This window comes from Pan troglodytes, chromosome 3, assembly GCF_028858775.2.
Source record: "Pan troglodytes isolate AG18354 chromosome 3, NHGRI_mPanTro3-v2.0_pri, whole genome shotgun sequence".
In the NCBI taxonomy this organism is placed as follows: Eukaryota; Metazoa; Chordata; class Mammalia; order Primates; family Hominidae; genus Pan; species Pan troglodytes.
Genome location: NC_072401.2, coordinates 72,832,129 through 72,858,153, shown reverse-complemented (window position 1 = coordinate 72,858,153; position 26,025 = coordinate 72,832,129). Strand labels below are relative to the sequence as shown.

The window sequence follows — 26,025 nt, the reverse complement described above, 5'->3', positions numbered from 1 at the left end:
TCCTTTTTCCACCATCTTACTTGCTTCTCCTGTATGGCAGTGATGTTAACTTTTAATCTGTCATCAAAGCTAGAAATGTCTGAGCTATTATACATAGCTTTGTCTTTCTTACCCTTCCCTCAGGTGTAGGGATTAATAATTCCAGTCCATTTAAGAAGGATTTATTAAAAATTTATTTTGTATATGTATCAAATTTTGAACCCAAATCTCCTAAATTTCATAGGCTATATATGTGTACATTAGAATAAAAGCCAAAAATACAGCACACTTATTCTTTCCCTTAAGAAGATGGGACTAATATTAGAGGACCAGTGCACACTGATTTTTTTTTGAATGCATATTTAAATTACTGTTGCATAACTACCCTAAAATTTAGCTACTTAAAAAATTATTTTGTTGTGTTCATGGATACTGTGGGTTAGGATTTTGGACAGGGCATAGCAGGCATGACTTGCCTGTGTTCCACCGTGACTCTGGTTCATTTGGGAAGACATTAAGGCCAAGTGTTGACAGCTGAGTGAGAGATGATCTGTAGTGTTGACTATGTCTGACGTGAGACATTAGCCTAGGAGGACTCAAGGACTAAAATTGCTAATGGAGCATCTGTAAGTAGCCTCTACTTATGGTTCGGGCTTTCTCAGTATGTAGCAGCCTCAGAATAGTGTATGACTTTAAAAAAATTATTTTATTTTATTTTTTTAAATTTTTGAGACAGAGTCTCGCTCTGTTGCCCAGGCTGGAGTGCAGTGGCGCGATCTCAGCTCCTGCGAGGAGGCGGACCGCCCATTCCGTGCCCGGTAGCCGCGAGGGACCGGCGGCGGGCTCGGGGCTGCGGCGAGGTGGGGATGGCACTCCCCCCCCGCCCGCCCCGTGGGGCGGCCCCGACGTTCGGGCGGCGAGCGAGAGGCGGGCCCTGCAACCTCTGTCTCCTGGGTTCAAGCAATTCTCTTGCCTCAGCCTCCTGAGTAGCTGGGATTACAGGCATGTACCACCCTGCCTGGCTAATTTTTGTCTTTTTTAGTAGAGACAGGGTTTTGCCATATTGGTCTGGCTGGTCTCGAACTCCTGACCTCAGGTGATCCACCGACCTTGGCCTCCCAAAGTGCTAGGATTACAGGCCTGAGCCACCCCTACATTTTAATGACAGCTCAGGGCTCCAGAAGGAAGTGTTTTAGCAAACATGACAGAAACTTCATTGCCTTTTCTGACCTGGCTTCTGAAGTCATGCAGCATTGCTTCAGCTGCATTCTCTTAAGTTACAGGAGAGTCAAAATCTACCCGATTCAAGGAGAGGGTGCATAGACCACTATATGTGATGATAGGAGTGTCAAGATCACATTATAGAAGACCATGTCGGATGGGAGATAGGCTTGTGGCCATCTTTGGAAAATGCAAACTTTCATACCCGTACATGTATGAAATGTTGCTATAATAGATTGCCCCACCTTAGGGTATTGCCCAGTTGTTGGAATCCTTCCGTGGCTCTGCCCCCTTACCCTGTTCTCTGACTCTAGTGTCTGAAAATCTTGCTCATCAATAAAATGGAAAACTTAACATTCATACAACTTACATTGAACCTTTCTAATAAACCTCTTTTTATATTGGAAGAATACCTGTGTGACATAGACATAAATTATTTTATTAATGTAATTGAAATTTGAGAAAAGTGGGGTGAAAGCATTACTTATTCAGCAGAAAGTAAATATGTTTCTGCTACTTAAAGTCATAGGAGCAAGATGTTAACTAAGTGGCATCTCATTGCAAATGAGTACAATATTTTTGTTTTTACAGATATGCAATATGATGAGGATGATGATGAAATCACCCCGGATTTGTGGCAAGAAGCATGCTGGATTGTAATCAGGTAACTGGACCAAACTGAATTAGCCTGAAAAGGCACTTTAGATTTCCTGCTTATTCTTCTTGATAAATAGCTCTTCTATATAAATATGCTACATGAGAGTAGTTATTTTATTTATATATTTAACATTTTAAGTATTTCAGACCTAAAAGTTACACAAAGAATTCATTTAATCACTTTAACCAGATTCCGAAAATGTTACCCTGTACTACATTTCTTTGTCTTTTTCTCTTTTTGTATATATATATTTGTTTCTGAAACATGTGAGAGTAACTTGCAGATCATTTGACCCTGGGAGGTTGAGGTTACAGTGAGCCAAGATCGCACCGCTGCACTCCAGTCTTGGTGATAGAGTGAGACCCTGTTTCCAAAAAAAAAAAAAAGAATAACTGCAGACATAAGAACATTCTTTTACATAATCACAATTATGGTGATCTTATTTAATCTATAGACCTTACCCACATTTTGCCAGTTGTCCCACTGGTGTTTATAGCAAAATACAAATTTTTCTGATCCTGGATCCAACCTAGGATCACATACTGCATTTACTTGTCATGGCATATTCTTTTGTTTCCTTTAATCTGGAACAGTTCCTCAGTGTGTCTGTTCTTTTTTTTACCTTGACATTTTTGAAGAATACGGGCCAGTTACTTTTTAGGATGCCTTTCCGTTTAGGTTTGTCTGATATTTCTCATAATTAGATTCAGATGATTACTTTTGGCAGAAGTGACATAGTCTCAGTGCATCATATCAGGAGGCATGTTTGTTTCATTACTAGTAATGTTAATTTGATTGCTTGGTTTTCTCATTATTTTAAATGGACAAAGTTAAAATTGGTTGTATTTCATTCCAAATTCCCATCCAATTCTAAGTGTAACTAAATGTAATAAAATTGCAAGAAGCCTTGTATAGGTAAGAAAAGTAACTTATAAGTGATAAAGTAACATCCTGTAAGGTTAGGATGTTAAAGGCTTATAACTCTTCTCTCATCCCCTGACAGCTGTTTTATATACAATAACATGATGATGGATGCCTCTCTGAGCCCCATCAGCTCCAAGGTGCATGTCCTTTTGGTCAACATTCTCTCTTTTCAAAGAACTCATGCTTCCGACATTCTGCCAGTTGTATTCAGAGTATAACTGAATAACCTTTCTTGAACATTGTTTTGTGAAAGAGATACTGATTTGCCTGTAATCCCAGCACTTTGGGATGCTGAGGCAGTCAGATCACTTGAGGTCAGGAGTTGGAGACCAGCCTGGCCAACATAGTGAAGCTCCGTCTTTACTAAAAAATACAAAAATTAGATGGGTGTGGTGGCGCACGCCTGTAATCCCAGCTACTTGGGAGGCTGAGGCAGGAGAATCGCCTGAAATTGGGAGGCAGAGTTTGCAGTTAGCTGAGATGATGTCACTGCACTCCAGTCTGGGTGGCAGAGCGAGACTCTGTCTCAAAAAAAAAAGATGTTGATTCAGCATGTTGTCCAGAATCTTACAAAAAAAAGTATTGAAAGCCAGGTGCTGTGGTGTGTGCCTATATAGTCCCAGCTACCTGGGAGGCTGAGGCAGAAGGATCACTTGAGCTCAGGAGTTTGAGTATTGCCTGGGTAACATAGTGAGACCTTGTCTCTAAAAATAAATAATTAAAAAATATATATTGAGTTTTTGGGATATAAGTATATATTTTTCCATAAGGAGTTGAGGGTGAGGATGGGAGCTCTGTTTCTGGTGGCAGGGTTTGGAGAAAGGGCCGGGGCGGCAGTTGCCATGTTTGGTTGCAAAGGTAGCAAGAAGCCCCTGAAACAGCCCAAGAAGCAGGCCAAGGAGATGGATGAGGAAGATACAGCTTTCAAGCAGAAACAAAAAGAGGAGCAGAAAAAGCTTTAAAATCGAAGGCTGTGGGGAAAGGGCCCCTGGCCACAGGTAGAATTAAGAAATTTGACAAAAAGGCTTGGCGAGGTGGCTCGCGCCTGCCCGTAATCCCAACACTTTGGGAGGCTGAGGCCGGTGGATGACTTGAGCTCAGGAGTTTGAGACCAGCCTATGCAACATAGCCAGACCCTGTCTGTCTCTTTTTTTTTTTAAAGAAAGAAAAAAAGAGAAATCTGGCAAAAAGTCAGCTTTTCATTGTGCCTGAGGTGATGGTGACCTTTGATTCCATTTGTATTTAAACATCTGTGTTCCCTGCCATAATATCTTTTGCCACCTATAGCTAGAATGAAGCATTATCCTGGAGCCATTTAAGAGTAAACTTTTGTAAACACAAAAAATAAAACAAATTGGCTGTAGAAGACTAAACTTTACTGAGACAGTTACATCTTCTGTGATGTTTGGGTGTTAAACACCAAGAGATATTTTATTAGGAAACAATAACCAGGTAGATGTTCTGTGGAGTGTGCCTATATTCTATATTCTCCCGGTAGAAAAAATATTTTATCTTAGGTGAAAAGAAGTTGTTTTCAACATATGTGGTAGATTGCTCAAGGATAAAATACTCTATTGTGAACTGTCATAGCATTTATCATTTGTTACAAAATAAATTATTTGATTTTTAAGTTTAAATTGACTGTAGATACTTTGGCTATTGAGAAATGAATTTTGATTTTTTTTTACTTTTTAATATCAAGTGATCTTGTGAATGTGATATTAGTTAATATCACAAGTAACTTCATAAGATGACTTCAGGTAAAATAAACAGAGTAGAGATCATAAATATGAAATATTTATATAGTTTAGGTGTTTAAGCACCATTCTAATGATTTTGGGGAAAGTAGCTATAGTTCAGCTTCCTGGGATAATGAAACTTATCTATAGTTTAGAAGCTATTTCATCTTAAATTGCCTATAAAAAACCATTGCTATGTATATTACAGGCAATGCCATGTTTTTCTTACAATATCAATGGCTAATCCACATGGTTGTGAGAAATTTCTTTCCCATTATGTGACAGTCTCTACTGAAATAAATTGCCCCAACTGTTATTTAGGTCATACCTTACACATGTGTGATTGTCTGCTGTGTTTTCTACCATAGGACCTAACTTCTAATATTGGTGGCCATACTTGACTGGATCAGGGTGGGGCCAATTTGTTGGCCTGTCACTGATGTGCGAGGTGACCTGATGAAGCCAAAATGGGAGGCTGATGATTAGTTGGACTCTGCATATTGTCTTAGAAAATTGATGTGAAGATGGGGGAGTCAGTAGTTGGGGAGTAGAAGCTAAGAAAGTCTCACAGATATAAGATGACAGAGGTCACAAGATATAGGAGTGGAGACGTGTAGGTGTGGTGGGGCACTTACTACTGCTGAAGGGTGATGGGATAATCTCGAGGGTTGTGCTACATCCTCCAGCCTCTGTGATGCCCAGCTTTGCAGCTGTCCCTGGATGGTAATAGGGAGTGATCTGTTGAGATCCTCTTGCACGTGTATCTACTTGTCTCTGTATGTCTTTCCCCACCCCTCACCTGAAAAGTATCTGTTCCTTATAAATATGATGTCTACTTTTTAGATTGCAGCTCTCTCAGCCATGCTGCATTTTTATCACCAGTCTTTTGCTGAGTATTTTTATGTAAAGACTTATTCTTCTTATCCTACCTTTAAGAATTCAAAATAGAACTAATGATCTATAACCTAAAGTTGGCATTCTCATGCATTATTTTAGTCATTAATATCACTACCCTCCGTCCTATTCAAATGAAAGTTCTTATTGTTATCTTTGACTTTTCTTTTAGTTTTCTCTCCTGACATATTTGTCAAGAAATATTTCAAAGAGGTGGAATAAAATATGTCCATAAAGGGCATAAAGTTTTTTTTCTTTGAGATGGGGTTTCGCTGTCTCCCAGGCTGGAGTGCAATGATGCAATCATGACTCAATGCAGCCTCAAACTCCTGGGCTCAAGTGATCCCCCTACCTCATCCTCTTGAGTATGTGGGACTATAGGCACATGCCACCATGCCTGGCTAATTTTTTTCTTATTTGTTGAAATGAGGTCTCATTGCGTTGCCCAGGCTGAACTCAAGCAATCCTCCTGCCTTGGCCTCCCAGGAGCTGGGATCCTTATAGTTCTTATATTGTGCTTTAAGTATTTTACCCCCAAATATAAGCTGCTTTTCCCCAAATAATAAGTTCTACAAAGAAAATATGCCCGGTTTCATCCTTTTTAAGATACCTCATAGTGTCTTGTTTAGTCGTTGACATATAATGGTTGGTATTTTATGACTGTTTGTTGAATAATGAAAATGGGGAAATAATGAAAATGGGGAATTATGCTAGAAATTATCACTGAGTTGCAACTGACTGAACTCAAATATTTTCCCAGTTCCTATTTTGACGAGAAAGGCTTGGTTAGACAACAGCTGGATTCTTTTGATGAGTTTATTCAGATGTCTGTTCAAAGAATTGTGGAAGATGCTCCTCCTATAGACCTACAGGCTGAAGCTCAGCATGCTAGTGGAGAAGTTGAAGAACCGGTAAGATATTTCTAATAGTTACACAGGTACAAGAAGCGTATTGGTTTGAAATTTTAGCCCTTCTCTTACCTGGCTTAAAGGTTAAAAAAAGTCAGTTGGAGCTTTTAGCAAAGTACTTACAGCACCGTCAATCACTTTCTGATTTATTTTCTCTAATGAAGAGGTGTGTTTTTTTGCAAGTTATCCCATCCTTATTCACATAGTAGGTATTGAATAGCTGGGAAGAGAGGACTCTGAAATATGAACAAATAAGAGAAGTGAGCCAGAGATGGTCACATTGCTTTAGATAGATAACCCCGCTTTTTTCTCTCACAGTGTAAAAATAATAAAAAATGTTTGAAGGAATTTTCATCTGATTTTATATATTGCATGAAGTACATTATTATAACCATATGAGATAAGAAAGCAAAATCACCCAAACATAGCAGCTATCTTTACTAAGTTTCTTGTAGCTTTTGCTCACATATATGCAGGTTTTTTAGCATTGTTAAAATCATACTAAGGGTATAATTTTATAATTTGGTTTTACATGAGTGATTATAAGAAGTATGTAGTCCAAAATAATGACTGTCCCAGTTTTAGAGAAGTTGAGAGGCAGCTGTTGGAACATATTGGACTTTGAGAGACAGGGAAAACTGAGAAACAAAGTGAGGTAGGGAAAGCCCCCAAAATAGAGCTAGACACAGGGAGAGTTCATTGTTTCTAGCCTGATCAGTTTCTCTTCTGTGTAGCTTATCTCCTAAGGGCTGGTCTGTTATTTCCATTTTAGTTGGACATGCTGTACAGAATTTTGCTATTAAGAATGAAAGTGATTGGCTCTTCTAGGGCTGTGCTGGAAAGGGGGACATTAAGTTTCTTTTTTATTCTTGGGTCATTTGTTTCTTTTTTACAGGGTCTACAGGTGCCCACCACCATGCTTGGCTAATTTTTTTGTATTTTTAGTAGAGATGGTGTTTCACATGTTGGCCAGGCCGATCTCCACCTCCTGATCTCAAGTGATCCACCTGCTTCAGCCTCCCAGAGTGCTGAGATTATAGGCATGAGCCACTGCACCTGGCTTGTTGGGTCATTTTTTCTTCATGGTCTTTGTATAACAAGCCAGATAACAATATAACATAGCAAATTCAACGTGCCAGTAACAGAAGTACTAAAAGAGGAGTAGATCTCTAACACCTAGTTATCAGAGCTTAGTAGAAAAGATGGAAGAGACTTAAATTTACTGTGAAGAACTCTCTTAGAAGAGAAAAGGTGCTTAGTCGTTTCAGCAAGGAAATATTTGGTGTGGCCGGTGCAATGGCTCATGCCTATAATTTTAGCACTTTGGGAGGCCGAGGCGGGCAGATCACCTGAGGTCAAGAGTTTGAGACCAGCCTGGCCAATATGGTGAAACCCCGTCTCTACTAATAAAGTACAAAAATTAGCCAGGTGTGGTGCCAGGCACCTGTAGTCCCAGCTACTAGGGAGGCTGAGACAGGAGAATTGCTTGAACGTGGGAGACGGAGGTTGCAGTGAGCCGAGATCACGCCACTGCACTCCAGCCTGGGCGAGAGGTCGAGACTCTCTCTCAAAAAAAAAAAAAAAAAAAAAAAGAAAAGAAAATACTTGGTGTATTTAGGCTGGGGACCACAACGATCAGTATGTGATTTTGGCTTATCTATTTTTTTTGAGACAGAGTCTCGCCCTGTTGGCCAGGCTGGAATGCAGTGGCGCGATCTCGGCTCACTGCAGGCTCCGCCTTCCGGGTTCACGCCATTCTCCTGCCTCAGCTTTCCGAGTAGCTGGGACTACAGGCGCCTGCCACCACGCCCGGCTAATTTTTTTGTATTTTTAGTAGAGACAGGGTTTTGCCATATTAGCCAGGATGGTCTCGATCTCCTGACCTCATGATCTGCCTGCCTTGGCCTCCCAAAGTGCTGGGATTACAGGGCTTCTTTATTTTTAATAGGCATTAGGAAGATAAGATGGAACCCGATTGTTGAAAGCTTTGAATGTCATTGGATGTTATGAGGAATTACTGAGAGACTGTCAAAGAATATACATAAAGCATTATTTTAGAAAAGTTACTTTGGAAAGTGATGCTTGCTTGGAATAGAAAGAGGCTAGAGGAGGCCAGATGTGGTGGCTCACGCCTGTAATCCCAGCACTTTGGGAGGCCTAGGCAGGCAGATCTCTTGAGGCCAGGAGTTTGAGACCATCCTGGCCAGCTTGGTGAAGCCCCATCTCTACCAAAAAATACAAAAATTAGCCAGGCCTGGTGGTGCGCCTGTAGTCCCAGCTACTTGGGAGGCTGAGGCAGGAGAATCACTTGAACCCAGGAGGTGGAGGCTGCAGTGAGCCGAGATCACGCCACTGCACTCCATCCTGGGTGACAGAGTGAGACCCTGTCTCAAACAAAACAAAACAAAACGAAACAAAACAAAAGAGACTGGAGGAGATAAAAATCTTAGAATAGCCTATGATTAAGATAATAATGACCTAGACTAGATGATGGCACAGATAAGGAGTAGAGGATTGGCTTCCCTCTGGTTCGTTATCACCACCGTTCTCTTTGCCCTTTATCTACCCCAGCTTGGGAGACTTGAGTGTCAATAATTAATCATTAGTAAAACGTCTGCTTACTCCTGTTTTCTTCTCTGAGACTTGATTTAGAGAAAAGTACACTATCCATTTATCTCTAGAAAGTTGTCCTCATGGATCTTGTTTTATTAGGCAGCAAGTGAATGTTTAATTGAAAAATTTCTTTTTTTTTTCCTATGGACTAAGCTATATTCCAGCCAGAGTTGGAAGTTCTCAGTCCTTTATACAGAATGATTAGGATATTTTGTGTGTTTTTTAAAATAAAAAAATCTTTTCTTTTGTTAACTCTACTCCTTTGACAGATTAATTTGTATATTTAACTGAAGAGAGGTTTATTTTTTAAAATGTTCTATTGATTAGAGCACAGTTCTAGTTGTCTGGATTTGTTATCTTTGTTCTCTGGTCACTTTGTATTTTTGATGATGCTTACCAAGGAGAGGGCACAAGAAACTATATAGATCATTAATGTAAATCCATTTTAACTGTTTCATATAAACTCAGAGCACATGATGTGTACAGTCTTTACTTTTAGTATATTAAGTCTCTTTTTGTCTTCTGCCTTAAGAAAGCAATTAGCAGATCCTTCTGTAGTTGATAAGTGTGTGATGATTGGGTGTGAGATGTGCCTTCCTTAAACCTTGTTACAAACCTTGTTAGCACATTACCTGTCTAATGTGAAAAAAAATTTTTAAGAAAAGAGGAAAAAAGAAAGTGATTTGGTTTAAAACTTAATGTCTATGCAATATGGATATTGACTTTGGGAAGTCCCCATTTCAGTAAAATGGATGAATTTTGCCAGTTTGTAGAGTTGCTTGTACTTAAAATGTTAATGTCAATTAAAATGGAATCACTAAAACTTATGGAAAAAATTATTTACCCTTTTCATGTTTTTTTGTTTAATTTCAGCCACGATATTTGCTGAAGTTTGAACAAATTTATCTTTCCAAGCCTACCCATTGGGAAAGAGATGGTGCTCCTTCACCAATGATGCCCAATGAAGCTAGATTAAGGAATCTCACGTAAGAAAGAATTTTTCCTTGTCAGCAGTAGATACTGAAATAGAATTTTGAAAATGTAATTTTAACCACTTGAGGATTTGTTTTAACAGATACCCTATTGCTTAACTGTGATCTACTTTTATTTTCAAAGGTATTCTGCTCCGCTTTATGTTGATATAACAAAAACAGTCATTAAAGAAGGTGAAGAACAACTTCAGACTCAGCATCAGAAAACTTTTATAGGAAAAATTCCAATTATGTTGCGGTCAACTTACTGCCTTTTGAATGGCTTGACAGATCGTGATCTTTGTGAGTTAAATGAATGCCCTTTGGATCCTGGTGGCTATTTCATTATTAATGGATCAGAAAAGGTATAGTAACATTATTTTAAAAAATTACAAAATGGTAGTTAAAATTTAGTTTAAAGTTGAAATGAAAAAAAAAAAAAAAAAAGATTTTCCTGCAGGATAACCTGGCACTGACAGTTGACTTGTTTAGGGTATGACAGCTAAACTTATATAAACCAAAGCTTTATTTAGCTGTATATAACATGCACTGGAAATTTGGTCAGTTTTGGAGTTTATGTATTTCTATGAAGCATTTATGCAAAATGGAGTTTGTAAAGTTGAAGAATTAAATATTTCAGTGAGCCTATATGGTCAGATTAAATTAAGATGCAGATTTTACTCTCTTTTCTCTTCAGTGATGTTTTGGATTTTATGGCTGTAACTTTCTTATTGTCCAAATAGGTTCTGATTGCCCAAGAGAAAATGGCAACAAACACAGTTTATGTGTTTGCCAAAAAGGATTCTAAATATGCCTACACAGGAGAGTGTAGATCATGTCTTGAGAATTCTTCCCGACCCACCAGTACTATATGGGTTAGCATGCTGGCAAGAGGAGGACAGGTATGGACTGGATATGATGCTATTTGGGTTTATTCCTTTGTGCTTTGTTTTAAAATTTACTAGACTGCATTCTTGGTCCAAAGAAGCTTTTCTGGAGCATATTGTTGTTATATATCGTATTGTTTACCTATCGCTGTGTAACAAATTACTCCTCTAGCAACATTTATCATCTCACGGCTTCTGTGAGTCAGGAATCTGGGTGTAGCTTAGCTGGGTCTTTTGGCCAAGCAACTCTCACAAGGCTGCAATCAGATGTTTCCCTGGGCTGCCGTAATCTCAAGAGTCATTCACATGGTTGTCTGCAGGATTTAGTTCTTCATTGGCTGTTGGACTGAGTCTCAGGTCTTTGCTTGCTGTTGGCTGGAAGCCTTTCTTTGTTCCTTGCCATGTGGGCCTTTGCGTATAGCAGCTGACAGCAGCATAGCAGCTTGCTTCTTCAGAGAGAGTAAGCAAAAAGAGCCATAGAGAGTACGAGCAAGGTGGAAATCAGTCTTTTATAACTTAAAAGTGGTAGCAACATCCTCTTATTTTTGCCATGTTCTTTTTTGTTGGTTGCAAGTCAGTATGTCCAGCTCACACTAAGGAGGGTATTACAAGGGCAATAGTAGGAGGCAGGAATCATTGGGTACCAGCTTAGAAGCTGCAGACCATTGGTATAGTTATAAGCATAGGTTGCTTATAATAATGGAATCTGGTAGTAGCTAGCAGTTCTTAAATATTTGCTGTATGCCAATTCTGTTACTCAGATTGCTTGATTTAATTTTTACAGCTATCTTGGAAAACCTCTATTTCAGTTCGTGTGTGTGTGTGTGTGTGTGTGTGTGTATATGTATATGTATATATATATATATATATATATATATTTTTTTTTTTTTTTTTTTTTTGAGACGGAGTCTTGCCTTGTCGCCAGGCTGCAGTGCAGTGGCATGATCTCGGCTCACTGCAAGCTCCGCCTCCTGGGTTCACGCCATTCTCCTGCCTCAGCCTCCCGAGTAGCTGGGACTACAGGCGCCCGCCACCGCGCCCGGCTAATTTTTTTATTTGTATTTTTAGTAGAGACGGGTTTCACCATGTTAGCCAGGATAGTCTCGATCTCCTGACCTCGTGATCCGCCCACCTCGGCCTCCAAAAGTGCTGGGATTACAGGCGTGAGCCACCGTGCCCGGCCTTCAATTTTATTTAATAATTATGCATGTGTGGGATGCAATGTGATATTTTGATACATGTATACAATGTGTAATGATCAAATTAGGGTACTTAGCACACCTGTCACCTCAAGCATGTTTTTCATAATATTTTATTTGTAAGATAAGCAGTCTTCCCATGTGCACAACATTGCTGGGTATTGTTAAGAGATCATGAAAACACACAATCCTTATTGAGAAGGTGGCCAGGTGTGGTGGCTCATGCCTGTAATCCCAGCACTTTGGGAGGCTGAGGTGGGTGGATTGCTTGAGCCCGGGATGTGAGACCAGCCTGGGCAACATGGCAAAACACTTTCTCTAGCAAAACAACAACAAAACCCCCAAAATTAGCTGGATGTGGTGGCAGGCACCTGTAGTCCCGGTTACTCGGGAAGCTGAGGTGGGAAGATGGCTTGAGTGCTGAGGTTGCAGTGAGCCCAGATTGGCGCCACTGCACACCAGCGTGGGTGACAGAGCCAGAGCCTGTTCCAAAAAGAAAAAAAGAGAAAAAAAAGAATGGTTTTATTGGGAATACAAGCTTTAGACATTAAATGGTAGTAACACAGTGCAGAGGCCAAATGACACCTATTACATATAACAGTTTTAGAGAAATTTGGAGGAGAATGAGGTTACTAGTATGGTGTGGTCCATGCAAAGTTTTTTTTTTTTTTTTCTGAGTCAGGGTCTCATTCTGTTGCCTAGGCTGGAGCGTAGTGGCGCGATCTCGGCTCACTGCAACCACCACCTCCTGGCCCAAGCGATTCTCGTACTTTAGCCTCCCAAGTAGTTAGATTATAGGCATGCTCCACCACACCTGGCTAATTTTTGTATTTTTTGTAGAGACAGGGTTTCACTATGTTGCCTAGGCTGGTCTCGAACTCCTGAGCTCAAGTGACCTGCCTGCCTTGGCCTTCCAAAGTGCTGGCATGAGCCACCGCCCCTGACCAGTTCATGAAACTTAATAGAGAAGATGGGACTTGACTTACACTTTGAAAGATGGTATGGCTTTATATAAGCAGAGAGAAACTGGAAGGACATTCTTATTAGAGGAGAGTGGGGATGAGTATTTGGAGAATCACTGGAAGATAGCTCTAATTGAGCTGGATGAAGTATGTTGAATAGTGAGTGACAAGTAGATGATCAGGGTGGATCTGGATTAGTGGATCTTAACTAAAGGTTCACATCAATAACCTAAGACTCTTCGAAGTACAAAAGGGGCCCGTTTCCAAATCTGCTGACTCAATAGTGGGAATGGGAGTGGAATGGGGCCCAGGTACAAGTATTTGAAAGAGGTCCCCAGGTGATTGTGATGTGCATTCTTTGTCGAGAGGCATCGGCCTGGATGACAGAGGGCAAAGACATAAACAGTATATTAGGGAGACTATCATGGCAACTCTGAACAAAATGAATTAATTAGAGAGAGAAAGGAAAATGATCTGGATTTGATGATAGGTTTGATAAGATAAAAGGATGAGTCAATTAAGATACTATGGTTTGTATTCTGAGGTTCCAGGAGAGCGGTGAACTTCGAGTAACTGATTTAGGAGAGAACATAATAAGTTCAGTTTTAGATAAGATTTTTGGGGAGTGCATGTTGTAGACATTTTTTTTTCTTTAAATTTTTTTTTTTTTTTTTTGGAGACCAAGTCTGGAGTGGCTCTATCCCAGCTCACTGCAACATCCGCCTCAAGTTCAAGTGGGTTCAAGTGATTCTCCTGCCTCAGCCTTCTGAGTAGCTGGGATTACAGGCGTGTGCCACCATGCCCAGCTAATTTTGTATATTTAGTAGAGACAGGGTTTCACCATGTTAGCCAGGCTGATCTCGAACTCCCAACCTCTGGTGATCCACCCGCCTTGGCCTCCCAGAGTGCTGGGATTACAGGCATGAGCCACTGTGCCCGGCCTGTGAGCCACCGTGCCCAGCCTAAAATTTTAAAAATATTTGTAGAGATGAGGTCCCACTATGTTGCCCAGGTTGGTCTTGAAATGCTGGGCTCAAGCGATCCTCCCGCCTTGGCCTCCCAAAGTGCCGGGATTACAGGCATGAGCCACTGTGCCCAGCTGTATTATTTTTTAATGTTCTGCTTGTTCTGGGATAAGATCCATGATGAAACAAATAATAGACTAAATGGAATAATTGATGTCCAGGTAGAAACAACCAATTGGCATTTGGAGATATGGGGGCTGAGGGTACAAGAAAAAGATCAAGATAAAGATTTGGGTGTCATATATGAAAAGTTGTTACTGAACGAGTCCACGAGAGGAGTTCTGAAGCAGGAGGCCTGTGGTGGGAGGAGGAAGATGACAGAAGTTATTAGAGGGATTATAGTAATGTAGGGTTATGAGGCCAAGGGAAGATAGAGTGAAATTAATATTGAAGCAAACAAATATGATTAAAACTGAGAAGTCAGGTATGTCATAGGTTAGTAACTTTTAATTTGTCTTTGTATATGCGTACAATTAAAGAGGGAGAAATTGGAAAAAAGAAGCTGTGTGAAAGGGGCGGTTAGTTTTGAAACACTGAGACAAGGAAATGCCTCACAGACCAGCTCTGATTTAATATTTATTTTTTATTGTGTGCTTAGCTTTTTTCCGTATTTGTCTATCTGTATTCTCTCTCTCTTTTTTTTTTAACCTCTCATCTATTTCTTTCTTCCAGAGGTTTAATTTTTTGGAGGGGGGATAGGTTGGGGAGGGTGAGGAATCAGTATTCATATTTTTTTGCAGCCAAAAGTGATTTCCAAATACAGTATTGGGTAATTCTGAGAGAATCTTGGCATGCAGACAGGAGAGAATGGAAGTTGTCTCAGGTCTAAGTGACCAGCCTGTATGTAAAATTAGTATACTTGTTTCAGTGGTTTTGAAAAGCAGTCATAGGAGGTTCCTCACAGTATTGGGAGGCATGCTTCTTTTGAAATGTGCACAAAGAATATATATATATTAAATAGTTCTCTTGGTGTTTTTATATTGCTGTGAGCTTTTGTATATTCATGTTCTAATGATACTTTATTTTTCTAGGGTGCCAAGAAGAGTGCTATTGGTCAGCGCATTGTAGCAACTCTACCATATATCAAGCAAGAAGTTCCCATCATTATTGTGTTCAGAGCATTAGGTTTTGTGTCCGACAGAGATATTTTAGAACATATTATTTATGATTTTGAAGATCCAGAGATGATGGAAATGGTAATGTGAAAGCAAAATGTATTCACAGAGCTTTATAAGAGGTTTAGAGTTACTGATTGTTGCTAACCTTAAAACATAGTAGAAAGCTGTTCTGAAAAGTAATTTAGCTGTCACAAATCTTATGCCATTTACTGTGTAGTGAAAGCTTTCAGCCCTGCCTGGGTCTCTTTTCTGACGGTTTGTTGTAAAATTGACATGAAAACCAGAGGCAGCTGGAGTTAATGACAGCAGCAAGAAGAAACATTGGTAAGGAAGCTTGCAGAAGCACACCAGCTTGGTGCAATTTAGTAAAAAGGGAAAATGAGTAGTTGATACCTGTTGTTTAACTTTTTATTTTGAAATAATTTCAGACTTACAGAAAAGTTACAAAAAGGCCAGTCATGGTGATTCACGCCTATAATCTCAGCACTTTGGGAGGCCAGGGCAGGAGGATCACTTGAGTCCACGAGACCAGTCTGGGCAACACAGGGAGACCTGTCTCTACAAAAAATGCAAAAGGTTAACCAGGCATGGTGGCATGTTCCTGTAGTCCCAGCTACTGCGGAGGCTGAGTTGGGAAGATTGCTTGAGCCCAGGAGGTGGAGGTTGCAGTGAACCCTAATCATGCCTCCCCACTCCAGCCTGGGTGACAGAGTAAGACCTTGTCTCAAAATAAGAAAAGTTGCAAGAATAATATATAAAAGTCTTATATGCTCTTCACCCAAATTCAACAGTTGTTACTTTTGTCACATTTGCTTTATCATTCATTCTTTCTATATATAACACATTTTTTTTCTGGACCATTGGAGAGTAAGTTATAGCCAATAGCCTCTTACTCCTAAAGACTTCAGTGTATATTTCCTAAGAATCAGTACATTCACTTAAATAATCATAGTATAATCATTTAAATTAGAACATTTTACTTAGATACAATACTGTTTTTTTGGGGGGAGGGGATAGAGTCTTGCTCCGTTGCCTAGGCTGGAGTGCAGTGGCATGATCTCGGCTCACCACAACCTCCGTCTCCCGGGTTCAAGCGATTCTCCTGCCTCAGCCTCCCAAGTAACTGGGACTACAGGCATGCGCCACCACGCCCAGCTAATTTTTGTATTTTTAGTAGAGACGGGGTTTCACTGTGTTGGCCAGGCTGGTCTCAAACTCCTGACCTCAGGTGATCTGCCCGCCTCGGCCTCCCAAAGTGATAGGATTACAACAATACTGTTAATGTACAGATCTGACTCAGATTTTTGTCAGTTGTCCTGATAATATTGAAAACTATTAAGTAATAAGATCTGTACATTAATAGTATATAGTAATTCAAGTTTAATCTCTTTTATAGTTCAGAGTTCAATTCAGAATAACGCATTGCATTTTGATTATATGTCTTTTTAGTCTTTTACAATCCTTCCTTGGCCTTATTTTTTTTGGAGACAAGGTCTCGCTTTGTCGCCCAGGCTGGAGTGCAGTGGCACAATCTCAGCTCTGCCTCCCGGGTTCAAGCGATTCTCCTGCCTCAGCCTTGTGAGTAGCTGGGATTACAGGCGCGTGCCACCACACCTGGCTAATTTTTGTATTTTTAGTAGAGACAGGGTTTCACTATGTTGGCCAAACTGGTCGCAAACTCCTGATCTCAAGTGATCAGCCTGCGTAGGCCTCCCAAGTGCTGGGATTATAGGCATGAGCCAGCGTGCCTGGCCTCCTCAGCCTTTCTTTGTCTTTCATAACAAAGTTTATAGAGGACAGGCCATTTATTTTGTAGAATTGTCCTCAATTGTGTTTTTCACATATTTCCCCATGATTAGATTCAATTTATGCACTTTTTTGGCAGAAAAAGTACTTAAATAATATTATATGCTTCCCAGGGCATCTCAACAAGAGTCATGTGATGTCATTTTGCCCCATTAATGGTACTGTTAACTTTGATCGCTTCACAGTGGTGTCTGTTAGGTACCTCCACTGTAAGGTTACTATTTTTGTGGGAACCTTTTATGGGAAGGATTTTTGAGGTTAAATGTCCAGTTCCTTATAAATTTTTTCCATTGATGCTCCTTGTCTGAACAGTAAATGATATTCTTAAAATTGTCTTAAATTGTCCAGAGCGCTTAAGACTACAGAGAAATCTTTGTCACAGATTTTGCAGGCTAAATCTTTGTCACAAAGTTAGAACAGGGAGTATATTTTAGTTATTTGAATATTTGTTGGTGTGGTTACATGAGAAAATCGGGTTCTGGTTAGATTTTACTTTCAGATTTTGCCAGTAGTTACATGCCTTATTATTATTTGAGGCAGGGTCTCGCTCTGTCACCCAGGCTGGAGTGCAGTGGTGAAATTACAGCTCATTGCAACCTCGACTTCCCGGGCACCAGTAATTCTCCCACCTCCTGAGTAGCTGGGACCACAGGTGTGCACAATCATGCCTGGCTAATTTTTTGTATTTTTGGTGGAGATGGAGTTTTGCCATGTTGCCCAGGCTGATCTTAAACTCCTGAGCTAAAGTGGTTCACCATCCTCGGGCTCCTAAAGTGCTGGGATTACAGGCGTGAACCACCGTGTCCAGGCCCGATCTGGAGTTTTCGTAGTAAAGTGAAACATATGATATGCTTTATGTTTGTTGTCTTTTTGAGTATTACTGTTGGTTTTTTCAGCATTTAGGAAGCTTAGGCCAATTTTTACAAGTCTCTGAGTCAAGCATTCACTTCATAAAACTGCTTTATTTTTTTCTTCCAAAAGTACATTATTGTTATTCCTTTTTTCTAATCTATATTTTAACAAAATCATTTTTTTTAAACAACAGTGGCAGTTTCCTTTAAAAAGTATCACTTTGATTTACTGTACTATCTGTGGCCTCACTTTGGTTTACATGGCCTTTTTCTGATCTTTGTTTCCATGATTGGAATTTTGATGTTTAAACTTGTGGAATGGTCCTCGCTTCTGTAGCACATATACTAATATTGGAACAATATGTAGGTTAGCATGTCTCTGTGTAAGGATGAGACACAAATGAGAAGGGTTCCATATTTTTGTTTGACCCCTGGGTCCTCCCCCTGTCTTTAAAAAAAAAACCAAACAAACAAATTTGTGGACCAGTGATAAAAAGACATAGGAAATCAAGGGCAAGAAAGGCATTTCAGTGTCTGGGATAAGATCAGAGGGCACTTACAGAGGCCAGAGTTGTCAAATGTTACCCTTCATTTCTCATGCTCATTATCGTGTATAGTTGGAAATTTAGAATATGAGAACTGGTATGGAACTTAGAAATTATTTTATATAACCCTTTTGTAGATGAGGAAATCCATTACATGCCTTCTGAGAGGCCACAGATAGTGGCGGGAATGGGAGGCAGGTCTCTTTCACAGTATGTTTTTAAAATAACCTTTGGGCTGGGTGCGGTGGCTCACGCCTGTAATCCCAGCACTTTGGGAGGCTGAGGCGGGCAGATCACGAGGTCAGGAGATCAAGACCATCCTGGCCAACGTGGTGAAACCCTGTGTCTACTAAAAATACAAAAATTAGCCGGGCGTGGTGGTGTGCGCCTGTTGTCCCAGCTACTCAGGAGGCTGAGGCAGGAGAATCGCTTGAACCTGGGAGGCGGAGGTTGCAGTGAGCCGAGATCACGTCACTGCACTCCAGCCTGTGTGACAGAGCAAGACTGTCTCAAAAAAAATAAAATAACTTTTGGGCTGGCATGGTGGCTCATGCCTGTAATCCCAGCACTTTGGGAGGAGGATTGCTTGATCCCAGAAGTTCGAGACTGGCTTGGGCAACATAATGAGACCCCTGTGTCTGTAGAAAAGAAATAGAATGGGTGCAGTGGCTCATGCCTGTAATCCTAGCACTTTGGAAGGCCTACATGGGTAGATCGTTTGAGGCCAGAAGTTTGAGACCAGCTTGGGCCACTTGGGGAAACCCTGTCTCTACAAAAAATAGAAAAATTAGCTGGGTGTGGTAGTGCATGCCTGTAATCCCAGCTACTCTGGAGGCTGAGGCACGAGAATCACTGGAACCCAGGAGGCAGATATTGTAGTAAGCCAAGATTGTGCCATTGCACTCCAGCCTGGGTGACAAAGGGAGACTGACTGTGTCTCTTAAAAAAAAAAAAGAAAAGAAGAAGAAATAGTTGGGTGTGGTGGTGTTGTCTGTACTCCTCCTAGCTACTTGGGAGGGATCTCACCATTGCATTCCAGCCAGGGCAACAGAGTGAGACCCTGTCTCAAAAAATAAAATAAAAATAGTCTCCTTTGTAAAATATTAGGTTTAATTTAAATTAAATCTTTTTTTTTTTTTTGAGATGAAGTCTCACTCTGTTACCCAAGATGGAGTGCAGTGGCACGATCTTGGCTCACTGCAACCTCCACCTCCCGGGTTCAAGCAATTCTCCTGCCTCAGCCTCCCGAGTAGCTGGGACTGCAGGCACACGCAACCATGCCCTGCTAATTTTTGTAATTTTAGTAGAGACGGGGTTTCACTATGTTGGCCAGGCTGGTCTTCACTACATTGGCCAGGCTGGCCTTGAACTCCTGACCTTGTGATCTGCCCGCCTTGGCCTCCCAAAGTGCTGGGATTATAGGCATGAGCCTCCACGCCCAGCAAATCTTTTTTTTTTTTTTTACATCCAGGGTACACACTGGATAAAAATTTATTTTTCTTTTGTAGATTTAGGTTCTCACTTTCTTTCCCTGGGTGGTCTTGAACTCCTGGACTCAAGCCATCCTCCTGTTTTGGCCTTCCAAAATGCTAGGATTATAGGAGTAAGCCCCACCCCACTCAGGCCAAACATTTTTTAATACCAAAACTGAAAACAATCTGGCACATTAACCATTTGTAGTTCAGTAAATTTTAATTTGACTATGAAATTTCTGTAAATTGATTTTAGATATCTGGAACTTTATTTTTCCATTGGTAAAATGTAAAAAAGAAACGTACCACTCTTTTTCCTTTTGAGACAGTGTCTCACTCTGTCACCCAGGCTGGAGTGCAATGGCACCATCTTGGCTCACTGCATCCTCTGCCTCCCGGGTTCAAGCGATTCTCTCACTTTAGCCTCCCAAGTCACTGGGACTACAGGCGTGTGCCACTGCGGCAGCTGATTTTTGTATTTTTAGTAGAGATGGGGGTTTCGCCATGTTGCCTAGACTAGTTGCAAACTCCTGGACTTAAGCTATCCACCTACCTCAGCCTCTTAAAGTGCTGGGATTACAGGCATGAATCACTGCTCCCGGCCATGCACTACTCTTTTTATAATGGAATTATTTGTATCTTTCTAGAAAGTGTAATTGCCTGTGCTGATGAGTGGTTTTTGTCAGAGATCTCTAGATCTCTGAGGTGTCTTCTAAGAGTTTGTGATTCCTTGATTTTCTAAAAATACTCACATATTTTATTATGTTCGTAGGGGTACTTGGCATGTTATAAACTAAGTGACAGTTTACTCATTTTAAGGTAACAACATGAATTTGAAAATAACTTTTATTTAAATTGTCTGATAGGTTAAACCTTCTCTCGATGAAGCTTTTGTCATCCAAGAACAGAATGTTGCACTAAATTTCATTGGTTCAAGAGGAGCAAAGCCTGGTGTTACTAAAGAGAAAAGAATTAAATATGCAAAGGAAGTTTTACAAAAAGAAATGCTCCCTCATGTTGGTGTCAGTGATTTTTGTGAGACCAAAAAAGCCTATTTCTTGGGGTATGTTAAGTTTCATTGTTTTAAGTTCTTTATCAAGATACAGTTGAGATAAAGGTTTTTCTTAGAGTCAAAAATGATGTTTTTAACATATAAATCAAGAAAAAAAGTCCAAAACTAAGTGTTTTCCTTCTTTCTTTCTTTCTTTCTTTTTTTTTTAAAGATACATGGTTCATAGGTTACTTCTGGCAGCTTTGGGTAGAAGAGAACTAGATGACAGAGATCACTATGGAAACAAGAGATTGGATCTTGCTGGGCCGCTGCTTGCATTCTTATTTAGAGGGTAAGGAATTACAGAATGAAGTCATTAAAGCAGGGAGATTTATTTCACTTTAGATTGATCATTGCATATGGCCAGGCTAAACTGTGTTGGCACCCACGTTGGGTACTTATGAAATTAGCTACATTCTTATTGCTATTTGCTCAGATTTAGTTTTGGTTCATGTCTAGGAAAGCCAGGTTTATGAGGACAATATATTACGTGTTTATATATTTTCTTTATTCCTCTGGTAGCTTTGTAAGATGTTTGAGAAAGCTGAATTATTGCCTTGGTTTTCCTAAGGGCTAATATTGGATTTTGTCCTGCTTTGTACACATATATACAAAAGCTGGAGATAAATATATAAAAATACTATCAGTGATTGTCTCACAGTATTGGTATTATGTGCAGCTTTTAATTTTATTCTTGATGTTTTTATATTTCCCATATTTTCTATAATTGGAAAAAAGTTATTTTTAAAAATGAAATATGTAGACAGTACAAAAAGGATAACATTAGCGTTGTCTTGCACGTGTTTTGTTATTTAGTATGTTATAGATAAGTGTTTTTCAACCTTTTTTTGATATTGCCCCACTAAGGAGCCTCTTTTAACATTTTTGTTTATTGAGATGGAATTTCGCTCTTGTTGCCCAGGCTGGAGTGCAATGGTGCCATCTTGGCTCACTGCAACCTCTGCCTCCAGGGTTCAAGTGGTTCTCCTATCTCAGCCTCCCAAGTAGCTGGGACTACAGGCGTGTGCCATCACACCCAGCTAATTTTTCTGTTTTTAGTAGAGACGGTGTTTCTCCATATTGGCCAGGCTGGTCTCAAACTCCTGACCTCAGGTGATCTGCCCACATCAGCTTCCCAAAGTGCTGGGATTACAGATGTGAGCCACCATGCCCCACCTCTTTGACATTTTTGTGTAGTTGCTCCCCTGCCATGTATGTTCACGTACTATACATATATCTGTGCTTTAGACATAAAAGAGCAACAACTTTCACTCTGCCCAAACAATTTTTGCTCACCTTCCCCACACTTTTTTTGCAATATTGCTCCTGTTGAGAATATATGTTGTAGACCTCTACATGTTTAAAATAATACCATTTTATTCGGCAGTATGTTTAAGAATTTGCTTAAAGAAGTGCGGATCTATGCACAGAAATTTATTGATCGAGGAAAGGATTTTAACTTGGAGTTGGCAATTAAAACACGGATCATATCTGATGGCCTAAAATACTCTTTAGCTACTGGAAACTGGGGTGATCAAAAGAAAGCTCATCAAGCCAGAGCTGGAGTATCTCAGGTAAGTGTGCCACCTATGACTACAGGCTCAATAGGAAACATGTTTATAGGACTAGTAGATTGTTTTGTTTGTTGAATGTAAATTATTTTGCTTTTCTTTCTTGGTCAAAGGTAAAACTACTGGGTGCCGGGTGTGGTGGCTCACACCTGTAATCCCAGCACTTTGGGAGGCCGAGGTGGGCTGGATCACCTGAGGTCAGGAGTTTGAGACCAACCTGGCCAACATGGCGAAACCCCATCTCTATTAAAAATACAAAAATTAGCTGGGCATGGTGGTGGGTGTCTGTAATCCCAGCTACTCTACTTGGGAGGCTGAGGCAGGAGAATCGCTTGTACCTGGGAGGTGGAGGTTGCAGTGAGCTGAGATCACGCCACTGCACTCCAGCCTGGGCAAAAAGAGTGAGACTCCGTGTCAAAAAACAAACAAAAAAAACTTACTGGGGACTTTTGAATTATGAACATGAAATTTTCTTAAATTAGCTATTAGCATTACTAAGATAGGTTTTTGGCTTGCAGTTTAGAAACTCAAAGTAATTAAAAAATTAGAGTAGCTGCTTAGTGGGTGAGACAGTCCATGTTAGTGAAATTTTTATGTCTTAAAAGCTCCACATTAGAAGCCAACCAAGAGATAAATGGTCATCGCCCTCCTTTGTTGGAAAATACAGTACTTCTGACACTGGTTTCTATATGTTGGTCTGTTGCATATATAATGACTGCAGTAGCTATTCTCAGATGGAGTAATGGAGAAAAGCTTTTTAAAGAGTGTATCACTGGGCATTTTAATTTTTTGTATTTGCTTTTCATAGATGATTGAAAACCTGTAATGTACTTTATGCCATTTTTAGGGGGATCTCCCCCTCCTTTCCTTGTTTAAACTGGCCTATACCAGTATCACCTGATTGATTTGGCATTCGGACACCAATTTCAAGCTCCTTTTTCCTAGAAATCTGGATGCTGTAAGAAATTTTGAGGGGCTACTGATAGCAAAGTTAATATTTAAATTCCTTTTAATTCAGTAAGGATTTATTGGGTATATTTGATATTTGTGATACTGAGTTCACACACGTGAATGAGATGCTGATCTCAGCCCTCAGGGAGCTCATCAGCATCTAGCAGAGGAAACAGATTCATTCATGTGTAGCTCACTATGCCCTGTGCTGTGTTATGACAAATGCCACATTGCAAATTCAGTTCAAGGAATCGGTGTTTTTTTTTTTGAGACAGAGTCTTGCTGTCTTGCCCAGGCTGGAGTGCAGTGGCGATCTCCGCTCACTGCAAGCTCTGCCTTCTGGGTTTACACCATTCTCCTGCCTCAGCCTCCCGAGTAGCTGGGACTACAGGCGCCCGCCACCACGCCTGGCTAATTTTTTGTATTTTTAGTAGAGACGGGGTTTTGCCGTGTTAGCCAGGATGGTCTCGATCTCCTGACATCGTGATCTGCCCGCCTCGGCCTCCCAAAGTGCTGGGATTACAGGTGTGAGCCACCGTGCCTGGCCCAGTTCAAGGAATTGTTATTGGGACCTGTGATGTGCCAGGCACTCTGCCACATGCTGGAGATGCAGTGATCCTGATCTTCAGTAGTTGACAGTCTATGCTTGTAGATGTAAACAGATAATTACAGCATGGCATGGTAACTGTTATAATAAGAGATGTGCACTGCTGCTCTGTGGAAATGCTGGAGAAAGATACTTAGCACAGCCTGAGAAGGTGAAAAGAAGTTCTTGTTTAGGAGGTAACACCTGAACTGAATCTTGAAGAGTACTTGGAAAACGCCCAAGTTGTGAGGTAGGTAGAACCAGCAGCTCATAAAAGAGCTTAGAGAACTTCTTAATATTCTGAATTAAAAGAGATGGAGGCAGGAAGGAATGTGTGTCTGTTGGGGGAGCTAGAGCAGTTCTGGGTTTTCAAATCAAAGTGGAGGCTTAGGAGGATGGGAACCAGCTCATGAAGAGGAGTGACATGGTCATTTTTGTTCTTTTGGACAGATTCACAGTAATTGGCAATGTGGAGAAAAGACTTGAGAAGGGCAAGGTTGGTGGCAGGAAGATTGTTGCAACAGCCTGGGGTGAGAAATAATTAGGGACTGGACTAGAGCAGTTTTGTAGAGATGGAGAGTAAATTTTAGAAATATTTAGGAAGTAAGTTTCGTAAGACTTTGTGATTGATTAGTAGAATGGTTGAAAACTCCAATGAGTACAGAAAAGAGAGTAGTTCTTCCTGGTGGTGTGTCAGATGGCTTTGTAGAGGTGGTATCATTTCACCAGGCAGAGCAGAGTGGAGAAGTGCATTTCATTCTGTGGCAATAGCATGGTCAAAGGTGTGGAGGTGAGGGTGTATGGTGATGTCAGTGGAGTACAGGAGTGTAAGGAGACTGGTAGGGGAAGGTCGTTTTTGGGGCTTCATTGAGGAGGACTTTAATGTTGTGCTCTTCTGTAGCCAGTGGCTACCTGTTTAATTTTTAAGTGGGTAAGTGTTAATAATTCTGGCAAGTGAAGAGGGTAGATTGGAGGGAACCAGGCAGGGACTTATGAGCTGATGGACGTAGTATAGGTGAGGGGAAATGGGCTGGTCTATTACTGTGACATTGGGAAGGGAGGGGCTAGGTTTTTTAGCATATTTGAAAATAGAATTGATAGGGTATGTTTATAGATGTGTGGAAGGAGGAACTTGGAGACAAAAATGATTTTGAGATTTCCAGTTTGAGAGAAAGGTGATGCTGCTTATCCACGACAGAAGACTTAGGAAAGAGGAAGAAAGTTTGAATTGTTTAAGGACTGGGGGAAGATGGAGATTTATAAATAATTAATAATATAGAGCTTGAGTTGTCTGCTTTATATTGCCCTAAATATTATCTTATTTATAAATAAAATCTTGCTTAGTATCCTGTAAGTATTAGTAATGGATGTTTGCATTTTTCTATTAGATTCAGAGGCCTCAGTCTGGAAAAAGTACTGAGATGGATTAGTGATGTCTGCTATGATCAGAGGAGTGTGAGTTGGTAGAATTTAACTTAACACTTACTGAGTACTTAATGAATGCCAAGTACTGTTCTAGGTGCTGGGATACAACAGAGAATAAAACAATTTTAAAAAATTCCCTGCCTTCATGAAACTAATGTCCTAGTGTTTGTTTGGAGACCATAAACAGAATATTTATGTGGTATGTTTGAATATATTTGCCATCCCTGCTGCAAGTGGCAGATAAGTTAAAGTGTCAAACAACATTATTCAGGGAAAGAATAGAGAAATGGGGAACAGTTTGATACTCAGTAGATTATATGTAAAAATATGACTTTGCCTCAGTGTAATAGTATGAATCACAGAAATGTCCAGACTTTAAAGATTGGCTGTTTTTTTCTAGGTGTTAAACCGCCTGACTTTTGCGTCTACTCTTTCTCACCTGCGTCGTTTAAATTCTCCTATTGGTAGAGACGGCAAGCTAGCAAAACCAAGACAGTTGCATAATACGTTGTGGGGAATGGTGTGTCCTGCCGAGACCCCAGAGGTAATACATTAGAATTTACATTCAGGACAAAAAGTCAGTGGGTAATTATGTAGGGCATAATTACTTTTAGAAATAGATGTTTGAAAAATTATGCAGAGTGGTTTAGAAATAAGTTTTTTTTATAA

General features: G+C 40.3%; 1 protein-coding gene and 2 pseudogenes across 1 annotated transcript in view; all 3 read left to right on the top strand.

Annotated features, from left to right (window-relative positions):
• The window catches only part of POLR2B (RNA polymerase II subunit B), a 52,352-nt gene that overhangs the window by 5,772 nt on the left and 20,555 nt on the right, over positions 1–26,025 (top strand). Inside the window, exons 2-11 of the mRNA XM_054683100.2 lie at positions 1,792–1,864; positions 6,176–6,326; positions 9,810–9,922; positions 10,053–10,272; positions 10,651–10,809; positions 15,012–15,176; positions 20,639–20,835; positions 20,996–21,115; positions 22,211–22,397; positions 25,757–25,900. Of these exons, the coding sequence (XP_054539075.1) occupies positions 1,792–1,864; positions 6,176–6,326; positions 9,810–9,922; positions 10,053–10,272; positions 10,651–10,809; positions 15,012–15,176; positions 20,639–20,835; positions 20,996–21,115; positions 22,211–22,397; positions 25,757–25,900 (1,529 nt within the window). The remainder of the gene's footprint in view (positions 1–1,791; positions 1,865–6,175; positions 6,327–9,809; positions 9,923–10,052; positions 10,273–10,650; positions 10,810–15,011; positions 15,177–20,638; positions 20,836–20,995; positions 21,116–22,210; positions 22,398–25,756; positions 25,901–26,025) is intronic.
• Positions 9,483–9,578, top strand: LOC112209145 (small nucleolar RNA U13; annotated as a pseudogene).
• LOC112209077 (U6 spliceosomal RNA) lies at positions 18,077–18,177 on the top strand (annotated as a pseudogene).